This window comes from Perna viridis, chromosome 2 (genome assembly GCF_037379345.1).
Source record: "Perna viridis isolate PV_CMFRI_1.1 ecotype Kerala chromosome 2, ASM3737934v1, whole genome shotgun sequence".
Taxonomy (NCBI): domain Eukaryota; kingdom Metazoa; phylum Mollusca; class Bivalvia; order Mytilida; family Mytilidae; genus Perna; species Perna viridis.
Genome location: NC_142446.1, coordinates 9,087,526 through 9,107,206, shown reverse-complemented (window position 1 = coordinate 9,107,206; position 19,681 = coordinate 9,087,526). Strand labels below are relative to the sequence as shown.

The 19,681-nt window shown below is 33.2% G+C and overlaps 1 protein-coding gene and 1 pseudogene across 1 annotated transcript in view; one reads left to right on the top strand and one right to left on the bottom strand.

Annotated features, from left to right (window-relative positions):
• Window positions 1–6,598: 6,598 nt before the first annotated feature.
• On the bottom strand, window positions 6,599–7,519 carry LOC148623552 (uncharacterized; annotated as a pseudogene).
• An 8,210-nt stretch (window positions 7,520–15,729) lies between these two features.
• The window catches only part of LOC148623551 (RNA-binding protein 25-like), a 31,506-nt gene continuing 27,554 nt past the window's right edge, over window positions 15,730–19,681 (top strand). Inside the window, exons 1-2 of the mRNA XM_088565426.1 lie at window positions 15,730–15,848; window positions 19,105–19,171. Coding sequence (XP_088421552.1) covers window positions 19,108–19,171 — 64 coding nt within the window. The 5' untranslated portion in view covers window positions 15,730–15,848; window positions 19,105–19,107. The remainder of the gene's footprint in view (window positions 15,849–19,104; window positions 19,172–19,681) is intronic.

Genomic DNA, 19,681 nt, shown 5'->3' with positions numbered 1-19,681 from the left:
AGATCCTTAAATATTTGTGGCGGTCCTTAGTTATTCACGGACCTTCACAATTCGATTTCAGTACCTCCTTTATTGTTTTTGGGCCTCCACAATCAATTTGATTTCAGGACTTCAATATATACGGAGGAGCTCCAGAAGTCGAATTGTGGAGATCCTGAAATATTTGAGGACCTCCTGATATTTGTCATTTCTGGGGTTAGTCGAAGGTAGACTCAGGGTGTGGAAAACATCCGTTAAAATATCACCCCTTTCAAAATGCGTCTATTTTCACTTGTAGTTCTCGGTTATATTTGCTTGAAGTTCCAACACCCTTTTTCTTAATCTTATTATCCCAGTTTGAATATTTAATTCTGTGTAACATAACAATATGGCAAGCCGTTGTGGAATTTATTATCTATTTATTGATATCAATTAACCATTTATTAATATTAAGGATTAATTATTGATATCAATAAATCGCCTTGTATATAGCATATTTGATAATTTATTTATGTTAATAAATAAATATTGATATAAATAAATGATTTATTAACACGTTAATAAATATTTATCAACATGTTAATAAATAGTTATTGATAGCAATAAATTGTATGATTCATCAACCGTTAACAAATATGTATTGAATGTTATTAAAGCATTTATTGATATCAATAAATAGATGAATAATGAACGAATTGATAGTTTAATAGATTTGGTTTAATTGTGGTAAGAAAAGTGTTCGTAATTGCTTATTTTATTAGATGTTGCCCGGCATACTTAATCCAGAATAAGATTATAATAACACATTAATTTAAATTTATTAACATGTAAAAAATTCCTTCAATTAAGTGATATTTATAAATGATTTATCAATATGATATATCAGTAAATGGGGAATAAATTTCACCACGGCTTGCCATATAACAATAGTCTGTCTCTCCGTCACTCTTATGCTTAATTATATGGTTTCGTTTCGGTCAATGCATGATTTCTTACAATAAAATTAGAATTGGGGAACATGTCAAAAGACAAAATAATCAAATAAAATTCTAACCTTTTAAATGTATATACATCAAAAAAGGGAACAGATATGGTGAAACGCAAAAAAATCACCATCGTGAATTTCACCTTTATAAAAATGGTAAATACTTTCAGAGATCCACGGTAACAGAACGATGACACTTCTTCAAAATAAATTAAAAAGTCAATTCACGACACGAAGATACATTAATGACTAACATTGTCATTAGGTCGAACTCATTCGTTTCTAATCAAGTATCATGCTGCAAGCGCAACAGACAACTTGGAAATGGAGGACAAACATCCGAAATCGACAAAATTTGATTAAAGCAACGAAAAATCACCATAAAACATGCGTCATTTATCAATTACGTGTTTAAAATTTTGAAGGTTAGTGCTACTGGGATATAGGTTTGTTCAAATGACTTCTTCAGACTGACTTATTTCACAGATAGCACTCAGTATTACTTACGGTGGCAGAATGCGGCCATGCAAAAAAAAATTTCCGACGCAGTCGGTATAGTTTCGCTTGTTACCATTCTAATTATAAAAGTTAATAAAAAAATAGATAGTTAATAAAAAACACAAGATAGTTATGGTATCAACCTTGCATTAATTTTCCCAGAGACTTCTATATAATCTTGTGGGAACCACATATTATCTTGATGGAACGATGTATGTATCTTGTGGAAACGAAATAGTATCTTGAGGGGACGACATAATTTCTTGAGGGAACGAGAAACTCATCTTGTGTGAACTACATACTTTCTGGAAGGAACAACATTATTAATAAATATATGCATCTGACACATACTACAATGTATATGGGTTTTCTTAATTGAAAATTCCATGGCCAAAAATATGACTGAACACTTTTTATTTAAATCTGTGGTATGGAATATTGAAGGTTTAACTTCAGACAATTTTTCAACATTTTCCAGAAATAATTTCACAAATCCATATCATTGGTTTTGTCGAAACTTGGACTGCTGATATTGACCGAAATTTTAACATACCTGGATTCCATTTAATAGGTGAAAGAAAGAAAATGAAAAAGCTAGGCGAAATTCTGGCGGCATTAATCTATTTGTAAAAAATGCCATTGTTAAAGGAGTCTCAAGACTCCAAAAATCATACACAAACCAGTTCATTATTACGCACGCATCCATACCAGACTTCCATAACGAATTAAAGAGTATAGTGCGGCAAATATAAACAAAACTATGCAAAATATGTACATGCAAGTAAGTAACGAACCTGACTCGAAACTATCTAAAAAATGGTGATGTCCAAAATAATGCAATTAAAGGTTTCGATGTGAACTTCTTCGACAACATAAGAACGAGTACCCCAAATTATATTGCATGAGGAGAATTAACCGCCAAAAAATAACAGTCAATCAGAAAGTCTAGACAGTGCGACCAACTCAACCATGAGACGGAGATACCCGAAGTACTCGGAAAAAGTCGAAATCAAAAGTATGGAAATCCAACAGCGTCGTACGTCGTCGTCACCTATGTTGTCCATGTCCAAAAGTCTATGGTTAACTACCATGTGTTACTAACGATATAAGCCGCTAAAATTAGAATACATAATGAAAACATTACAATTATTACATAAATATATATAGCAAACTAATAATACACAATAACAAAATAAAACACACTATCACATACTCCCCCGGCCGCGAAATGACGACCTCGTCATTTCTCGGTGATAGGGAATCGAATCACATTTAGAATCGTCTTTGCTGTTTCGTCTTTGACGTTCTGAAATAATTTTGTATTGGCAAATGATATTAAAAGCTGTGCTTTCTCAAACCATTCAGCTCTAGTGTCTCCCCCTGCAAACTTAGCTAGCTGGTACTGTCCAGATGTCATCTAAGCTGATTGTTTCATTGTTCTTGTTGAACGTCTGACTTCAGCAGCAGATGATGAAGATAAGTCTCTGAAATATTGTCCCAAGTTTAATCGTCTGTCTCCTCTTCAACAGAAGGCCTTCCTTGATTATCTTGTTCATCCGGATCGACTTCAGTATGGGCGTCCCCATCCGAATCCACAGGAGTTGATGGTATGGCACTAGTTTCTGGTTCAATTATTGTTGAATCCTCCTGGTCATACACAATTAACTCTATTTCTTCCTCTGATGACACTGGGTATTCCTGTTTTTATTCTCCTACTTTTTTTGCAAGTTCTGTCATTTTAGACCTCTTGCTCGGCTTCCGTGTAGGTCGTTCGGGTTCTATAAGATGGCCTACCGGTAGTAACTGGTTTCTATGAAGAATACGTTTCCGTCCTTCACCATTCTGTCTTTTCACCGTAAATACGGGAATATTATGGTTTGGCTGCTCCAAAACAATATACGGCTCTTCCTCTCAACGATCAGCAATTTTGTGCTTTCCTTCGAAGGCTAATTTCCTCACTAAAACCAGATCGTCTTTGTTGACAGTGGCTCTTTTCACTTTGGTGTCGTAGTGTCTCTTTTATCTTTGTTGGGATTTTGTTGCTGCTTCCGCTGCTACTTTATGAGCATGTGTCAACCTCTCAGACAGCTCCTTGATGTAGTTTGACTTTGTTGAGTCTTTCATTAAACCGAAAACAACATCAACTAGACGCCTTGGCTGTAGTCCAAACATCAATTGGTGGGGTAAAAATCCCGTAGATTCATGGCGCGTGCAATTATACGCATGGACAAGAGGTCCAACGTAAGATTTCCAGTTCTTCTTCTTGGTCGAGAGTCCCAAGCATATCCAATAATGTGCGATTGAATCTCTCCCATTGGCCGTTACCCATAGGATGATAACTTGATGTACGAGATTTCTTCATTCCTGCCAAAGTGCATAATTCTTGGATCAGCTTAGACTCGAAATTACTACCCTGGTCAGAGTGAATTCGTTCTGGTATACCATATCTGACGATGAAATTCTGGTAGAAAGCTTCTGCTGTTGTTCTGGCTGTCTGAATTTTAGTCGGTAGTGCCTGTGTGAACCTGGTGAAATGGTCTGTTACGACGAGTAAATGTTGTTCACAGCCTTTAGAAGGTTCAAGGGTTAGGAAATCAAGACATACTATTTGCATCGGATTCGTGGTCTCAATACTGCAAAGTGGAGCTCTCTGATTCCTAACCGTCTTACGGCATATGCATCTCTGGCATCTGGAAACCCATTCTACGACATCTTTATGCATACCAGGCCAGTAAAAACGTTCCCGCAAAAGGGATAAAGTCCTGTTTTTGCCGGGATGTCCCATATCGTTATGGAGTGCTTGTAACGTTGGGGAGATAAGTTCTGCAGGTAATACCAGTTGCTTCTTGACCTCATTGTTGATGGTTACCTCTCTATAAAGTATATTGTCGATGATTTTCATGTTCTTATACTGACGCTTGAGTAGTGAATCTTCTTTCGTCGGTGATTCTTCGTTGATTATGGTATGGATCCAACGGCTGATGGTACTGTCGTTCATCTGAGCTTTCCTCCAATCCATAATGTCGGCAACGGATGTTCCTGGTAATTCTTCAGTTTCAACTATTTCTGTAGGGTTGACTGGTAACCATTCCACAAGCGGAGTTTGAACAACCGAATTACATATGGCAGCAATGGTGTCGTTCTTAATGTTTATGGATTCAATGGACTGCTGATGTAATCTACTTAAAGCATCTGCATCCGAGTTGGTTCGTCCAGGTCGATACAAGATATTAAAGTTGAACGTAGCTAGGTCCGAAAGCCATCTATGACCTGTTGCGTCCAGTTTTGCAGTAGTCAGAACATATGTAAGCGGGTTGTCGGTTTTCCGGATGGTGCTGGCATAACGTCGATCAGCGGTTTACTTACTTGATTGAAATTCTTTATGAAACGTGGGTAATAACCTGCAAGACCAAGAAATCGACGGACATCTTCAGGTGATGTCGGTGTGGGCCAATTGAATATACGGTCTGTCTTATCTGGATCTACTTCAACTCTATTCTGCGACACGATGTGGCCAAGAAACTTTACTCGTCGCTGAATAAACGAACACTTGTTCGGTGCCAACTTAAGGTTTGCCTGTCTTATCCGTTCCAATACTAATTCCAAATTTCTCAGATGTTCTTCGTAAGTTCTGCCAAAAATAATCACATCATAGATGAAAACAAAGCAAATTCGTAGATGGTAATCACTGAGCACATCCTCCATTAAACGTTGGTAAGTAGCCGGGCTGTTCGTCAATCCGAAAGGCATCCGATTATACTCATAAAATCCGATAGGTCCGGCAGTAAATGCTGTTCTTTCTTTGTGTTCTTCCATGATCCAGACTTCATAGCTACCGTGCTAAATATGTACTTCCTGCCAAACAGTCTAACAAATCCTCGATTCTAGGAAGGCTATAACTGTCTTTTTTTTTTTGGTGTTCAGGTTTAGCTGCCGAAAATCAACACATAGGCGAAGCGAGTTCTTTTTTTTCTGGCTAGAACTACATTTGAAGCAAACGGACTGTTGGATGGTCTGATGATGCCTGCATTTACAAACTGTCTAAGATGAGATCGGACTTCCTCATATGCTGTTGGTGGTATCCGACGATAACGTTGCTTAAATGGCTTCTCGTCTAAAAGGTCAATGCGGTGCTGCACTACTTTAGTACGTCCTCGTCTGCCTTGGAGAAAATGTCCACATAGCTCCGTATGAGATCAAGTCCAGCTTCAAGTTCTGTGTCAGTTAAGTCGCTCTTTGTAATCTTTATCTGGCCTAAAATCTTTTTAACTTCTACTTCTGATGGAACGGTAGGTGTTGATTCGATGGTAACAGGTTGTAGTTCGCAGATAATAGCTCTTGGTGGCATGCTTATTGTTCTAGCGGTAATGTTGGTCATGGTTACACTAACTACGAGTCTGTCCATGTTGATATGAAATGAGGGATGGCCTGACATCGAAATCTTCAGAATTTCTGGCAAACTTTCATTGGGTGAAGCATAGCAGATGTAGAATGATATGGTAATTCTAAAATAGTGGTGTTGGAATTCGATGAAGTTATGTCATTGTTACATTCCCCGTTCTTAATGAGTCCAAGACTTCATAAACTCTTTCTCTCTTAACAGAATACACCGAAACGCTAAGTACCAAGGAGTAGTTAGGCCATCCTGCTGTAAAAAACGGTCACCCTTTTCTTCTCTAAGGAAATTCATCATACAGGTTAAGGTATTGGTTCCTAACAGAAGTGGTACATGACAATTGTATCGGCTGTCTGGTGTCACTAACAGGATACATGGATGTGGTTTGTCGTAACCTGGCAGCTGTATATCGGCTTTGTCATACCGATATATGGAAGCTGTTGACCATCCGCACACTCTATATCCAGAATGGATTCAGTCTTGATAAGTGGCGTTGACAAATGTTTCTTGTAAAAACTTTCGCTAATTGTTGAAACGGATGAGTCTGTGTCGAGAAGTGCCTGTGTTGTAAGCCAATTGATAAAATGTTAACTTCTGTAGGTTTTCCGAAAAGTCCTAGCTGTGAACGAACATGGTTGATTTTGGGAACTATTTGTTGACACAAGCCTACGGTTGTTTCCCCTTCATAGGCTTCTCGGTGTTTAAATCCTGATTACAGTGGTCGAGTCTTGTGGTTGCTGCTACCAATATTGCTGTGGTTGCCATGGCTGTTGGTTTTGGTTATGTTTCAGTACCTGTTGAAACTGCTTCTCGTGTTTATCGAACCTTGTGCTGAGTTGGTTAATCATTCCTTTAAGTTCATCCATCTCGGACGGTTCTTTAACATCACAAGCTGTCTTGCAGGTTTGTGGCTTCGATGGTTTGGCAGACTCACGGTGACAATGGTCGCTCTCTATTTGTCTCAAAGCTATATTTATGGTATCGTATTTATATCCCGAGATGTCCTTAAGAGATGGTTCAAGTCCGGTCCACAACATCGAGTGTAGCATACCATCAATTTCTCTGCGGTGTACAAGACCACGTTCAACTGCTTTCCCTAAAATACCTTCCAGTCGACAGCTCCAACTTGTTACAGATTCATCTTCTCTCTGGCAGGAAACGTAGAATTCCGCTAAGAGTTCTTCTTTCTTGTCGACACTACTATAGATAGAATCCAACTTGTTGATGATTTCATGGATACTTGCTTCTAGCGATAGTCGAGGAGCTACATAACCAGCTTCTCCTCTGAAGGATCGACTGACGGCGATTAATATGGCGTCGGTTTCATAGGTTTCAACAAGCATTTGACTTCATGCTTCCACAACTCATAAGAAGTTTCTCCAAACATGGGTTTATTACCAGAAAACCAGGTAATTTTTGGAGGGTGCATCAAAGACATCTTTGACGATTTGGTATCTTTTGGTGTTTGTAGCAGTGACTCACTGGGTTGGGGTTTAATATCAGGTACCAATCCCTGTGATCTGAGGTGCTCTATCATCCAGTTATTGAGGTCGTCAGCGGTATCGCATTCCGGTTTTACACCCTACTTAAAACGTATCCAATAACTGTGCAGCCTCTGGTGACAACGGTTCTGCAGGCGATGTCTCCGGCTTGGAGGCCATGGTATCCTTTGTGTATTGTACTTACTACTATTTACTATATCTCACTATTACTGACACTAAACAACAAGTACTAACTACCTTTCCGACTTACACTGACAAAATATACAATGATAAACAAGGACACAAAGTCACTAACTTGCTATACAAATCTCTGGAATGAAAAATATTAACAATAAGAGTGAAAACTATATCAGGTATAGAATAATAAAATAATAATAATAATATGGGGTTGGGCAAGTACTGCGAAACTTTACGTTCACAGGATAATAACACAATAATAAATTAACCACAATGTGTAAACTTAACAGTCAGTCAAAGTAAAAAAACTACAACCAAAGAAAGAGTAAATTCCACCAGGAAACATGTCCCCTAACAAAACTGAAATTAACTACGCCTAACTTAAAAAATGAAAACTCAAAATGGTAAGCAGCATGCACTCTGAGTGTATACATGCAGGATAAGGTAGATTAAGGCTGTGTAATGTTAGTATAGCACTGTTAAATATATAACCCTACTATCAAACGATCTCTCTTCCTAGTCTAGTCTATTAAATGAGTTTATTATATTAACTTTTTTATCAAGTAAATTATAATTAGTGATAACTTACACTTTATTAGATCAATATTAAATTGAAAACCCAATGAACCAAGAAGTTTAAATCAAACTTTAAATTTAAGTTATTTATCTCCTTAATATGAAACCAAAACTAAGAAAAAATATATTTAAATTACAAAAGTATAACACTAGTCAACTAAATCTAGACTATAACTGTAAATAAATACAATGAGTAATAAATCAAACTCAAACAAAGTAAAATAAACAAAGCTAAGCAGAATATATGATAAGCAACCTGAAGCAAATCAAAGCACATGTTTATATTGATAAAACCACCCTATATAAATATATGACCACTATTCAACACACTAGGCTATGAAAGTATATCATCAATCACTAAATAAACAACAACCAAACAAAAAGTATTAAGCAATTGACTCAACTAAAAATTTAATGAGTGATTAAGTCAGACTCTACACAAAAAAAATGAAAGCTTGAAGTCGATGTAAAATGTAAAAAAATCAATTAACATTAACCACTTAACCAAAAAAAAAATGCACATAGCAACGCTAACTTTAAAAAAAAACAAATTTCCGTTTCCAGTTGACCTTGACCTTGAACGCCCCTTTTTCGGGAGGGACTTAAAGAAAAAAATATAAACTATGTTTCAATAAAACAAAGCAAAACAAGACAAAAATTACCAGAGAAAAGTACAAGTATGCAGTGTAAAAACAAATAAGTGTACCAAGTTACCAATGCATATTGAACTAAAGTCGGAAAACTAAATTGATATGCGTCTCAAAAATGTATTGACCAATCAACAAAAGTAAAACAAATAAACTACTCAAATATTAATGTAGAAGTCAGTTCGTCAGTTTACTTACAAACAAAAAATAAGTGCTGACGGCAAAGTACAATTTCAGAGCTAAATAATAATTCCATGGCCAAAAACATGACTGATCAATTTTTTTTTAAATCTGTGGTATGAAATATTGAAGGTTTAACTTCAAACAATTTTTCAACATTTTCCAGAAATAATTTCACATATCCATATCATTGGACTGCTGATATTGACCGAAATTTTAACATACCTGGATTCCAATTGATAGGTGAAAGTAATAGAACCAAACATGAAAAAGCTAGACGAAATTCTGGCGGCATTAATCTATTTGTAAAAAATGTCATTGCTAAAGGAGTCTCAAGACTCCAAAAAATCACACTCTGATATCCTATGGGTAAAATAAGACAAATCTTTGTTCCATCTGGTTAACGATATATATGTGGTAGACGCTAATTTTTGGGGTGATCTTCTAAACAAACGCTGTTAGGGTTCAATCACTTTATTAAGTTCCAGAATAAAAAGACACTGTAACAAAAATGAACATTTCAATATATAAACATCTAGCAAGTAACGGGTATAACATTAAGCGTAATACTCAGTTAAGTTAATCTAAAAGTTAAGTTAACTAAAAATTGCAAAAATACGAAGAAACGAAATATGCGTTCATTTCAAAAGAGCAAATGAAATAAATTCCTACATTAAAGATTCGACATTAATCGACGCTATCCAAAACTAATCATGGAAAAATCTAATGTAAATACCAGATTTCTGGTTGAATAAAACATACAGGTGCGTGTAGCTATATTTGCTTGCATTTTCCCTAAGGAGTAAATTACACAAGAAAAGTTTACCAAGAAAATTAAATAGCAGTTACCTCACATAATCGTGGAAGTGCTCCTACATCATAAACATAATAAGTTGAATGATGGAGTCACCTGACCATGAAATGCCTTTCAATAAGAATTGACCTATGATATAGTAATTTCTATACCTTTTTAGGAGAGTAAAAGTACCGGCTTGAATTGCTGTGAAAATGAACCAGTTTTAGATTTAATCATTATTGATAAAATTAAGCGTCGTACGTCGTCGTCACCTATATTGTCCATGTCCAAAAGTCTATGGTTAACTACCATGTGTAACTAACGATATAAGCCACTAAAATTAGAATACATAATGAAAACATTACAATTATTACATAAATATATATAGCAAACTAATAATACACAATAACAAAATAAAACACACTATCACATATATATATTGCAACAGTCTACATTTCTCCAGAAAATTCCAGTCACATTGGATATGGAATAGAAAAAAAAAATTATAAACAGCTTCTTTCAGATGTCACTAAATACAATAAAATCGGTCATATCATGGTCCAAAGCGATTTTAATGCATATACAAATACTCAACCAGATTACGTTTCCTCTAAAACTGACTTAGATAATCTATATATTAAAGATCAAATTATGCCCAGAAATAATCGGGATCACAAACTCACTAATAACAGTGGACAATACCTGCTAAATTTATGCAGAGAGTCAGGCATTAGAATATTAAATAGAAGAACCACTGGGGACCTTCAATGTATCTTTACATGTATCACTTATAATGGTTGTAGTGTAGTTGACTACATTCTGATCTCACAAGAATTGTTGAAAATTAAAGGAAATTTTGAAGTCCAAAACTTTACTTCACTTTTTAATCACTGTGCTATATATTGTTATTTATGCACTTGTTTCAACAAACAGATCATCAACCAATGCCAGCTGGATACCCTCCCAGAAAAATTTATTTGATCTACAGATGCACTTTGAAAATATGAAAAAAATATAAACAGATTAACAGTACAGAAAGTACAATAAAATAAGAACAATTTTTAACTCAAGATTTCATAGATGTTGACAGTGCAGTCAATGAATTTAATTCAATCCTATATGAAAATGCCAAAAAGTCAGCAAAAATCGTTAAAAAAATTCCAAATTGTGATAAAAAAAAAAAGAACCAAAAGAAAACCTTGGTCCTCAGACTCTTGTAAAGAGCTTCGACATAGTCATAAAATATGAAAAACTAGTTAACAAATTCCCTCAAAATGTAGAATATAGAAAAACGTTCTATTCATTTAGATCAAGATATAGAAGACTATGTACATTATGTAAAATTGAGGAGAAAACTATAAAGTCAAATTCACAAAAAGATTAATGATTGCACTGAGAAAAATCTCAAAGAATTTTGGGACCTCACATGCCTCATAAATAAGCTTGACAAAGATTCATGGAAAAGAAATCAGTCTGCAGAGAATCTGTCACAGGATTACTTTATTCAATTATACAAAAACCTGAATGAATCAGACAGGGAAATTAACAATTTCCTAGAAAATACCCTTAAAGATTTATTTTTTTTTATTGTGACCAAGTGGGGATCGATAGCAATTAATGGCCAAAAGAAAACATGAATATGGAATTACTTTTAACTCAGATTCAGAAGACATTGAAAAGATCTACAAAATAAGAACAAAGGGACATATAAATACGCATACGAAACAATATAATTATCAAATATATGCAAATTATAGAGCATTATTGCAAATATTCAAACAAATAACATCAAAACAGATTGAACACATAAATAGAGCATAACTCAACAATCAAGCAGTTAAATGTAATACCCACAGTTAACTATAATACTACACAAAATGACCATTTAAAGTTCGTTTTAAGTACTCACTATAACAAGGTACCTAACATCAAATCAATTAAACAGACTCAATGATATTCAAAATCAAATAATAAAAAACTAAAATGAAACTTGCTAAAAGTGCTAACTTGCAAAATGCCAGTACGAAAAATGAAAAGTTCATGGAAAAATGAACATCAAAAATACCTTATCTGCTGGCTATACTGCTTTCAAATATGTACATCTTGGCCTTCTAGTTCCCCATTGAAATACTGTACAAAACTCTGAGTATTTATACCAAAATAAAATACTACACACGAATGGAAAATTTAGGACATCCTACCCCTAAGTATAATTTAACCAGTAACAGTCAGTGAGCAGATTTTAGGCACAATGTGAAGTAAATGCAAAATGCATTGAAAGATATAGTAACTCAGACCACTGTAGAGAACAGATCAAATTTTAAGAAATGAAATATAATGGAAAACATAATTATTGAACTAATAAAAAATCAGCTTGTCCACATTATGAAAGAAAGAAATTATAATTGATGCGAATCACGATGAGGAAATCACTACTGATGAAATCCTTAAAGCAATTCACTCACTCAAAAATGGTAATAGTGCTTCTGCCGATCTTTTATCTAATGATATGGTGAAAAGAGCAATACGAGTTTTAATCCAACCACTGCATAAATTGTTCAATTTGATTTTTAAGACTGGGAAGTTCCCCAAAATTTAAAAGAATCCTTTCTGGCACCCCTACATAAAAAGGGAGACACCTTTGACTCAGGAAATTATAGAGCCATTTCTATCAGCTCCAATCTTGGTAAATTATTTAATAAGATTATAAATGGTAGACTCCTTTTATTCTTTAATAACAATTATTTAATAAGTTCAAATCAAATCGGATTTAAAGAAAAAAGTCGAACATCCGACCATATATTCACTTTACAATCAGTAATTAACAATTACAAACAAAAACATAAAAAAGTTTGTGCTGCTTTCATTGATCTAAAAAAAGCCTTTGATATCATTTGGCGAGATGGTCTCTTTTATAAGCTACTAAAACAAATTGTCCAAACAATATACAGAATAATACATTCTATGTATTCTGATACAACATGTAAAATCAAGTTTTTCAAAGGAGTCAGTCTACCATTTAAATCAGAACGCGGTGTAAAACAGGGCGATGTCTTGAGTCCTATTTTATTCAATTTCTTTATAGATGAGTTACAAAGTAATTTAACTAATAACGTTTCCATAAATTCTGTTGCCATCGGTGATGTATCTATTAATATCCTTATGTATGCTGATGATATTGTTTTGTTATCAGAAAATGAAGAAGGGCTACAAATTTGTCTTGATGAACTATTTCTTTATTGCTCAAACTGGTAACTTCAAGGGAATGCCAATAAATCCAAAGTTACAGTCTTCAATTTAAATGGTAGGACATTCTTAAATAAGTTTAGATATATTAATGATATCATTGAAACAGTAAAACAATATTGCTACTTAGGAATAGTACTAAGATATAATAGAAATGCAATTTAGCCATAACCACTTTAAGGGAAAAGGCTCGTAAAGCCTTTTTCAAAGTGAAGAAACAACTTTAAACAACCCATGTAAATTATTGGAAAACTTGTTGATTGCTTAATATCACCAATTCTTTTATATTGTAGTGAAGTTTGGGGAATATTTTGTTAAAAGACAGTGACCTATTTGAAAATCTACATTTGAAGTTCATTAAAAAATGTTGGGAGTTAAATGCAACTAAAAATCACAATCCTTGGGTAAAAACACTAAAGAATTCAATAGATTCTATTGTATTTTAGTGTAATTTACAGAGTTATCTCCCTTACTTTTAATTCTACATTGCATTTTACACAATTTTTTATCTCCTATGAACACGGGTTATATGAAAAACCAAATGTTAATTTCTGTTTACTAACGCATTTTAAACAAAAATAAAAATATGTAGGTTTTCCAACCATGTATCACATTTTGCTTAGCTTATTCATATATTTCCGATAAGAATATGACTTTCAAAAAAGAAATTGAAAGTGTAAAACAACGAATAATAGATCAAAATTTGCAATACAAAACTCTAAAATACTTCAATCTTCAAAATTAGACTTTTTCAGGACCACTTATAAGATGGCACAAAGACCAATATATGCAGATATTTGTAGTGATTGACACTTATATAAACATTAACATCTGCAGCGAGGTTTAGCCAGCTCCGATCTTCAGATTATGATGATTGATATTGTGGGAATATTGTCATTGTGAACATTCCATAGACCATCATTCTTTTAATTAGTTCTGCACATGTTAAGGTTTAAGTTAGGATTTTGATTCATTCTGTAACTAATCGAAGACCGTTAGAGGTGTAGAATAAATATGGTAGTTCATCACAGTATTTCTTTCTATTTGTAGTATAAGATACCACGATATTGTTGTAAACGTTTCACAAGTGTGGCTATTTAAAAAAAATGCGGACAAGCTCCCATTATCTTGTGATAGAAAAGGGACGACATAGTAATGTACCTGTTTCAGAACGTTTGTGTAGGGTATGCATTTTGAGTCATGATGAAAATGAAGAATATTTCTTACTTCATTGTCCTCATTATGAACAAGAAAGGTAAAGTAAATACTTGGTTCCTGGCTTTACAGATTACAATATTCGATCCAAAATCAATATTCTTTTAAATAGTAAATCAAACTATTTTGAGAATGTCCTCCACATTTATACTGAATTGCTTTAAAAGTAGAGATATGTCTCCAATAATACTGAATATGACAGAAATATTTAACCAGTTATAATCTTTTATCTTAAATTTATCATGTTTCACTGTAATGCATATTTATTGTTGTAGTAGTCCATAACCATGCACTGTAATTGAGTTTGTGCCAATAAAGTATTTGTATTGTATTCGTATATTGATTGGTATCACGTGGTCTTATATTTTTGTCCTAAATTGTATCAGTATGCCATGTGTACTTTAAAATCGTGTATTTATACACTTATTCAATATTGTTTGCACGAATATCATTTATCGCCATCACTTGTATATATTGTAACGTCTGCCTCTTGTTGCAGTTTTGTACTTTCTGAGAGAATTGAAATTTTAAAATCTTGTACAGAAGCTTATTCGGGCCACTTTTTGTAATATTGAAAAATTATTTTCTAATATTACACAAATACATGTTGTTTTTTTTTAATGTCAGAAAATGGATTTGTTGTATTCAGTTTCGATTTTTGATATTAGAAAATTCCTTTTTTTTTATTTTACAGAATGATTTTATAATATCAAAAGACTATTTTTCAATATTACGAATCCATATTCTAATATTACAAAGTCAATTTTTAATATTATAGATTATAGATATAGATTATGTCCTAATATAAGAAATGCATTTTATAATATTAAAAAAAAAAGATTTCAGATTTATTTTGTAATACTATGAAATCATTTTCTGATGTACACAAATATTTATTAATATCAAAACCTATTTTTTAATATTAGAAATTAATTTTGTAATGTTAAAAAATGTAACTGATTTTGCAATATTGCAAAATGAATTTTTAATATTAAAATTTCGTTTTCTAATATTACAAATTCAATTTGTAATCTTACAAAATATGTGATATTTTATAATACTATTAATTGAGGAATTTCTAAAAATACAAAATGAATTTCTGTATTAAATATATTTTTTAATTAAAAAAAAAATGATTTTGTAATATTTAAAATTTATGCTCTAATTATTACAAAATTTTGATTCTTTTGTCCACTTTGGCTTGCTATACAGCATGAAATAATAACCTTAGTAAAATATTTACCTATATTTTATACAGTCGTAAAAGTAAAAAAAAAGGTATTGCGATACCTAAAGATACATGTATATAAAATTATTTTTTAAGTACTCAGTAGGTTAATGCCAAATAAACAATATACACGTAATAAAGTCATTAGAAACGACTTACAGTCGTTAAACGTGCACGCATAAGTCCAATATTGTACCACTAAATACGGCAAATATTTGTTTTGAAAAACGGCCGAGCGGTTTTAAAAAGCTTAACTTTTTGTTACTTTTGTGAGTAATCCTAGTCGCTGCTTCTGAGGAAAAGGGAAGAATTACCCCCCTTTTCAGCCTTGACCTTGCCTCGTGATTCAACGCCATTTTGATCCGAAAGCGACAAACCGTGAGAGGTTTGTAACTCACAGAGGCTGATCAGAAGCGACATAAAGTAATTTATTTTTTTGTAATTGTAGATGAGTCTGATAACTTGCAAAATATATGTTTACTAAATTTTATTATCAATATTAATAAAAAATGGTATGTATTTGATCGATTGTTACGTACTCACTGTCGTTTCAGCATGTGTAGCGATTATTTGAACAAGACAATGTCAACACAGTAGTTAGTCGCTTGTCAGTTCAAGTCATACTGTATCTTATGTTTCGCGATAAATTTATGTTGCTGCCATAGAACAAGGTGTGAACAAGTCAGGAACTTGGGGATTAATTGTTGATTATAATTCCTCATTCAATGACTTGTTTCAAATCCGAAGCACAGGCTTTTGGGGAGAGATTATTTGAAGATTGTTGAGAGGAAAAATCACAAGCCTAGACATTATACATATGTAGTCATGTAAATGAAAGTATTTGTAGATCATATGATGTAGAGAAAAATAGTAATTCATTCAAGTATTTTTGGCACAAACTTAAGAACTTCGGAGAAAAAGGGATGGTACAATAATCAAACCAGTTTAAATTAATAATTTTAGAATCTGATCAGATCTGCTTTCATTTTTGTGACCATGGGAGGTGTCCAAAAAGTGGGGTGTTAACAGGTACTTTGCTTTTATTCGGGTGTTTCTTGGTATAAGTAAAAACATTTGTTCTAGAAGGTATGTCTCGCCTTGTGATTTATCTAGCAGGATTATTAGTGCCTTATAATCTTCCAGTTATATCTTTACTTGAAGTTAAAATGAAATATTGACATTTTGAAAGTCCAATTATGTGTAAACATAGGTATTGTGAGAAATCACTACTTGGTGACTCATTTTAGTGGAATATCATCCTTATTTGGGGAGTGATAGGAGCTGTATATTCACCAGTTTGGCAAGTGGTAATTTCAGGGCGAGTTATATTAGCTAGTTATTAGCCAGGACATTTTTCCTTTTACACACACCAAATTTACCTCTAGAAATTAAATGAAAACCATAATCACAACTTCTTTTAACTTAGCTTACGTTCTTGGTAATACACATGTACTATTCATGAATGAAACATCATCTTCAATCCCGACCTAGAGTCCCAATTTTAAGTCAGTACTTTTTTTTTCTTTTTAATTGTTAAATGAACAAGTCAGACTTTTTAAATACCATATAATATGTTAATTTGATATTGTTTTATTAAGAAAATACTATCTGAAATCTTAAAATACCATGTTAAGACTTTTGAACAGGCCTGTGCTTTATATCATTATGGTGGTCTGTAAGCTCATCATAAATTCACCATAGTTAAAATAGGTAAAATAGGTGATAATTTAAAATTGATGTTATTCAATTTTTGACAATTTAAAAAAAAATTATTATCATAGAATTCTGTTTTATGTATAATTTAACAAACTTAAAATAACATTTAGCATTATCAGTCTATGAGGGCCAAAGTAGAGCCACACCCTAAAAAATTAACTTATTTATTTATGTCCCGATTTTGAAATATTTTGGGGTTAGATTCCTTATGAAAATCCCTGCCTGCATTTTTTCAATCAGATTTCAGATATCTTTATCAGTTTTTGAGTAATTATGGGCCAAAGAGGGTCACACTCCAAAAAATCAATTTTTTAAATTTTTGGTCCGTTTTAAGAATTAGTTATTTGCCTCTATTTTCAATTGGTTTCAGATATCTTGTATGGTTTTTGAGTCTTAAAGGGGCCTTAGGAGGCCACACCCAATAAATCAACTTGTATTTTGGTGCAATTTTGATTTTTTTTTATTGAATTCTTTATGAAAATCCCTGCCTTTACATAGCTTTAAGAAATATACTTAGCAAATAAACTCTTTCATTTACTGTTTTGGAGATAATGAAGTACAAAGCAATCCATGAATGCACATTGAAGGAGATTTTAATACTTAAAGAGAATTTCTAAATATTTTGTAACATTGTGTCCAATTTAGCTGCTGTGTCTATGATGATAATGTACTGTAAGCCCCTGTGTTTAAGTGTGTCTTAAACTCATGAACAGTTTGTCATACATGTAAAATACACAACAATTTTAATAGGATGGAGAATGTACTTTCATACCTTAATTCAATGGACTTTATGCACCTCTTTTACAACGATGAATACATGTATTATTAGCTCACCTGACCAAAGGCCATCACTTGGCGTCCGCCGTCCGTCGTGGTCGTCGTTAACAATTATATAAAACTCCTCTGAAACTACTTGACTAATTAGAACCAAACTTGGTATGAATGTTCCTTGGGGTATCCTGCATAGAGCTGACGTGGGGATTTTTTATTTTTATTACTAAAAATAGAACATAGGGGTCAGACTAGTTTTTCACATATATCTCCTAAACTGTTAGGTTTAGCTGAATTCAGAGATGGGTAAAAGTGTTCAGCATGATGAGATCTATCTCTGGTCAAGTTTTGGTTTTAATCCGTTAAGCCATATTTGAGTTGTTACCCTTTTTCAACGATTTTTGCTATTTGTAATGTTATTTCTTTCAAAAATCTTCTCCTCTGACACTACTTGACCAAACTTGGTATGAATGTTCCTTGGGGTATCGTGCATAGAACTGATGTGGGGATTTTCGATTCGTCGAAAAAACATGGCCGCCATTACTAAAAATAGAACAAAGGGGTCAGACAGTAGTTTTTCACATATATTTCCAAAACCGTTAGGTTTATCTAAATTCTTTCAGTGGCTGAAATAATCCATATTATTAGGACTACAAAAGTCTTCAGACTTCTTGTAAGAGTTATTGCCTGTGAAAGGTGAAAAAATTACTTCTTTTTTTAAATAGTTCTCAGTCAATATCTTGAAAACTATGATTGATTAAAAGAAACTTTCAGTTGTTGAAAAGATCTTGTAATAGTCCTACCAAAGACTTCATGAGTCAAAATTGTTGGACAACTTCTTGTTTAATTTATTGCCTTTGAAAAGCAAAATTCAACAAGGTGAGCAGTTCAGGTTCCTGGAAGCCTCTTGTTAATGTACTTAAACACTGAAAAATGGTGTGATAAAAGGAAAATTACATGCCTAGAAAAGATTGAAATGAAAATTGAAGTTGTCTAAAACCGCTAGGCTGCAGCTTTTTTTGTTTTGTCTATTCTTGTGAAAATTAGAAGCTGATTTCCTACTAAGTATACATACTACATGTACATGTACAGTTTATATGCATCCTGTCTAAATGTAGAATTTAAGATTAGTGTAATTGATATGAACATATATGTATGAACCAATAACTGAAGAAAAAAAATTTAATTGTAGGAAATGTCATTTCCTCCAAGACCTCCAATTGGAATGCCTGGAATGGGCTATGCATATGCCCCAATAGGTATGTATGAATACCATTCCTTAGTACAAGTATAGATGTACATGCAACCCTGTGTTAGCAGTGGTAACAATTTGCATTTATCCCACTGTCATCTGGTGTGTAAACTTTAACCGTATAAAGTACTAGTTGCCGATTTAGGTAAAATTTTCAAAATATTGTTCCATATCACAAAAGGAAGGTTGGTATTAATTTGGGTTTTTCTTTACCCCACCCATTTAGGGATTAGGTGTCACAAACATTTTTCTGGTTTCATGGCAAAACTGTTTAGATCTCTATGAAATTGTACAACAACTTTCTATTCCCCAAAAGGAAGGTTATAGTTGATTTCACAGATTATCGCCTTTGGGAAAAAACAAGAGCATTTTCGTCAACTGTGTATAAATTTCTAGTTTGTTCTTTAGGTTTATTCCCAATTGTCCAACATTTTAAAATTATGGAGTTCTGATTGTCTAACAACAAAAGCTTTGATTGTCCTACTTTAATTGTTGTTAATTGAACATTGAACAATGT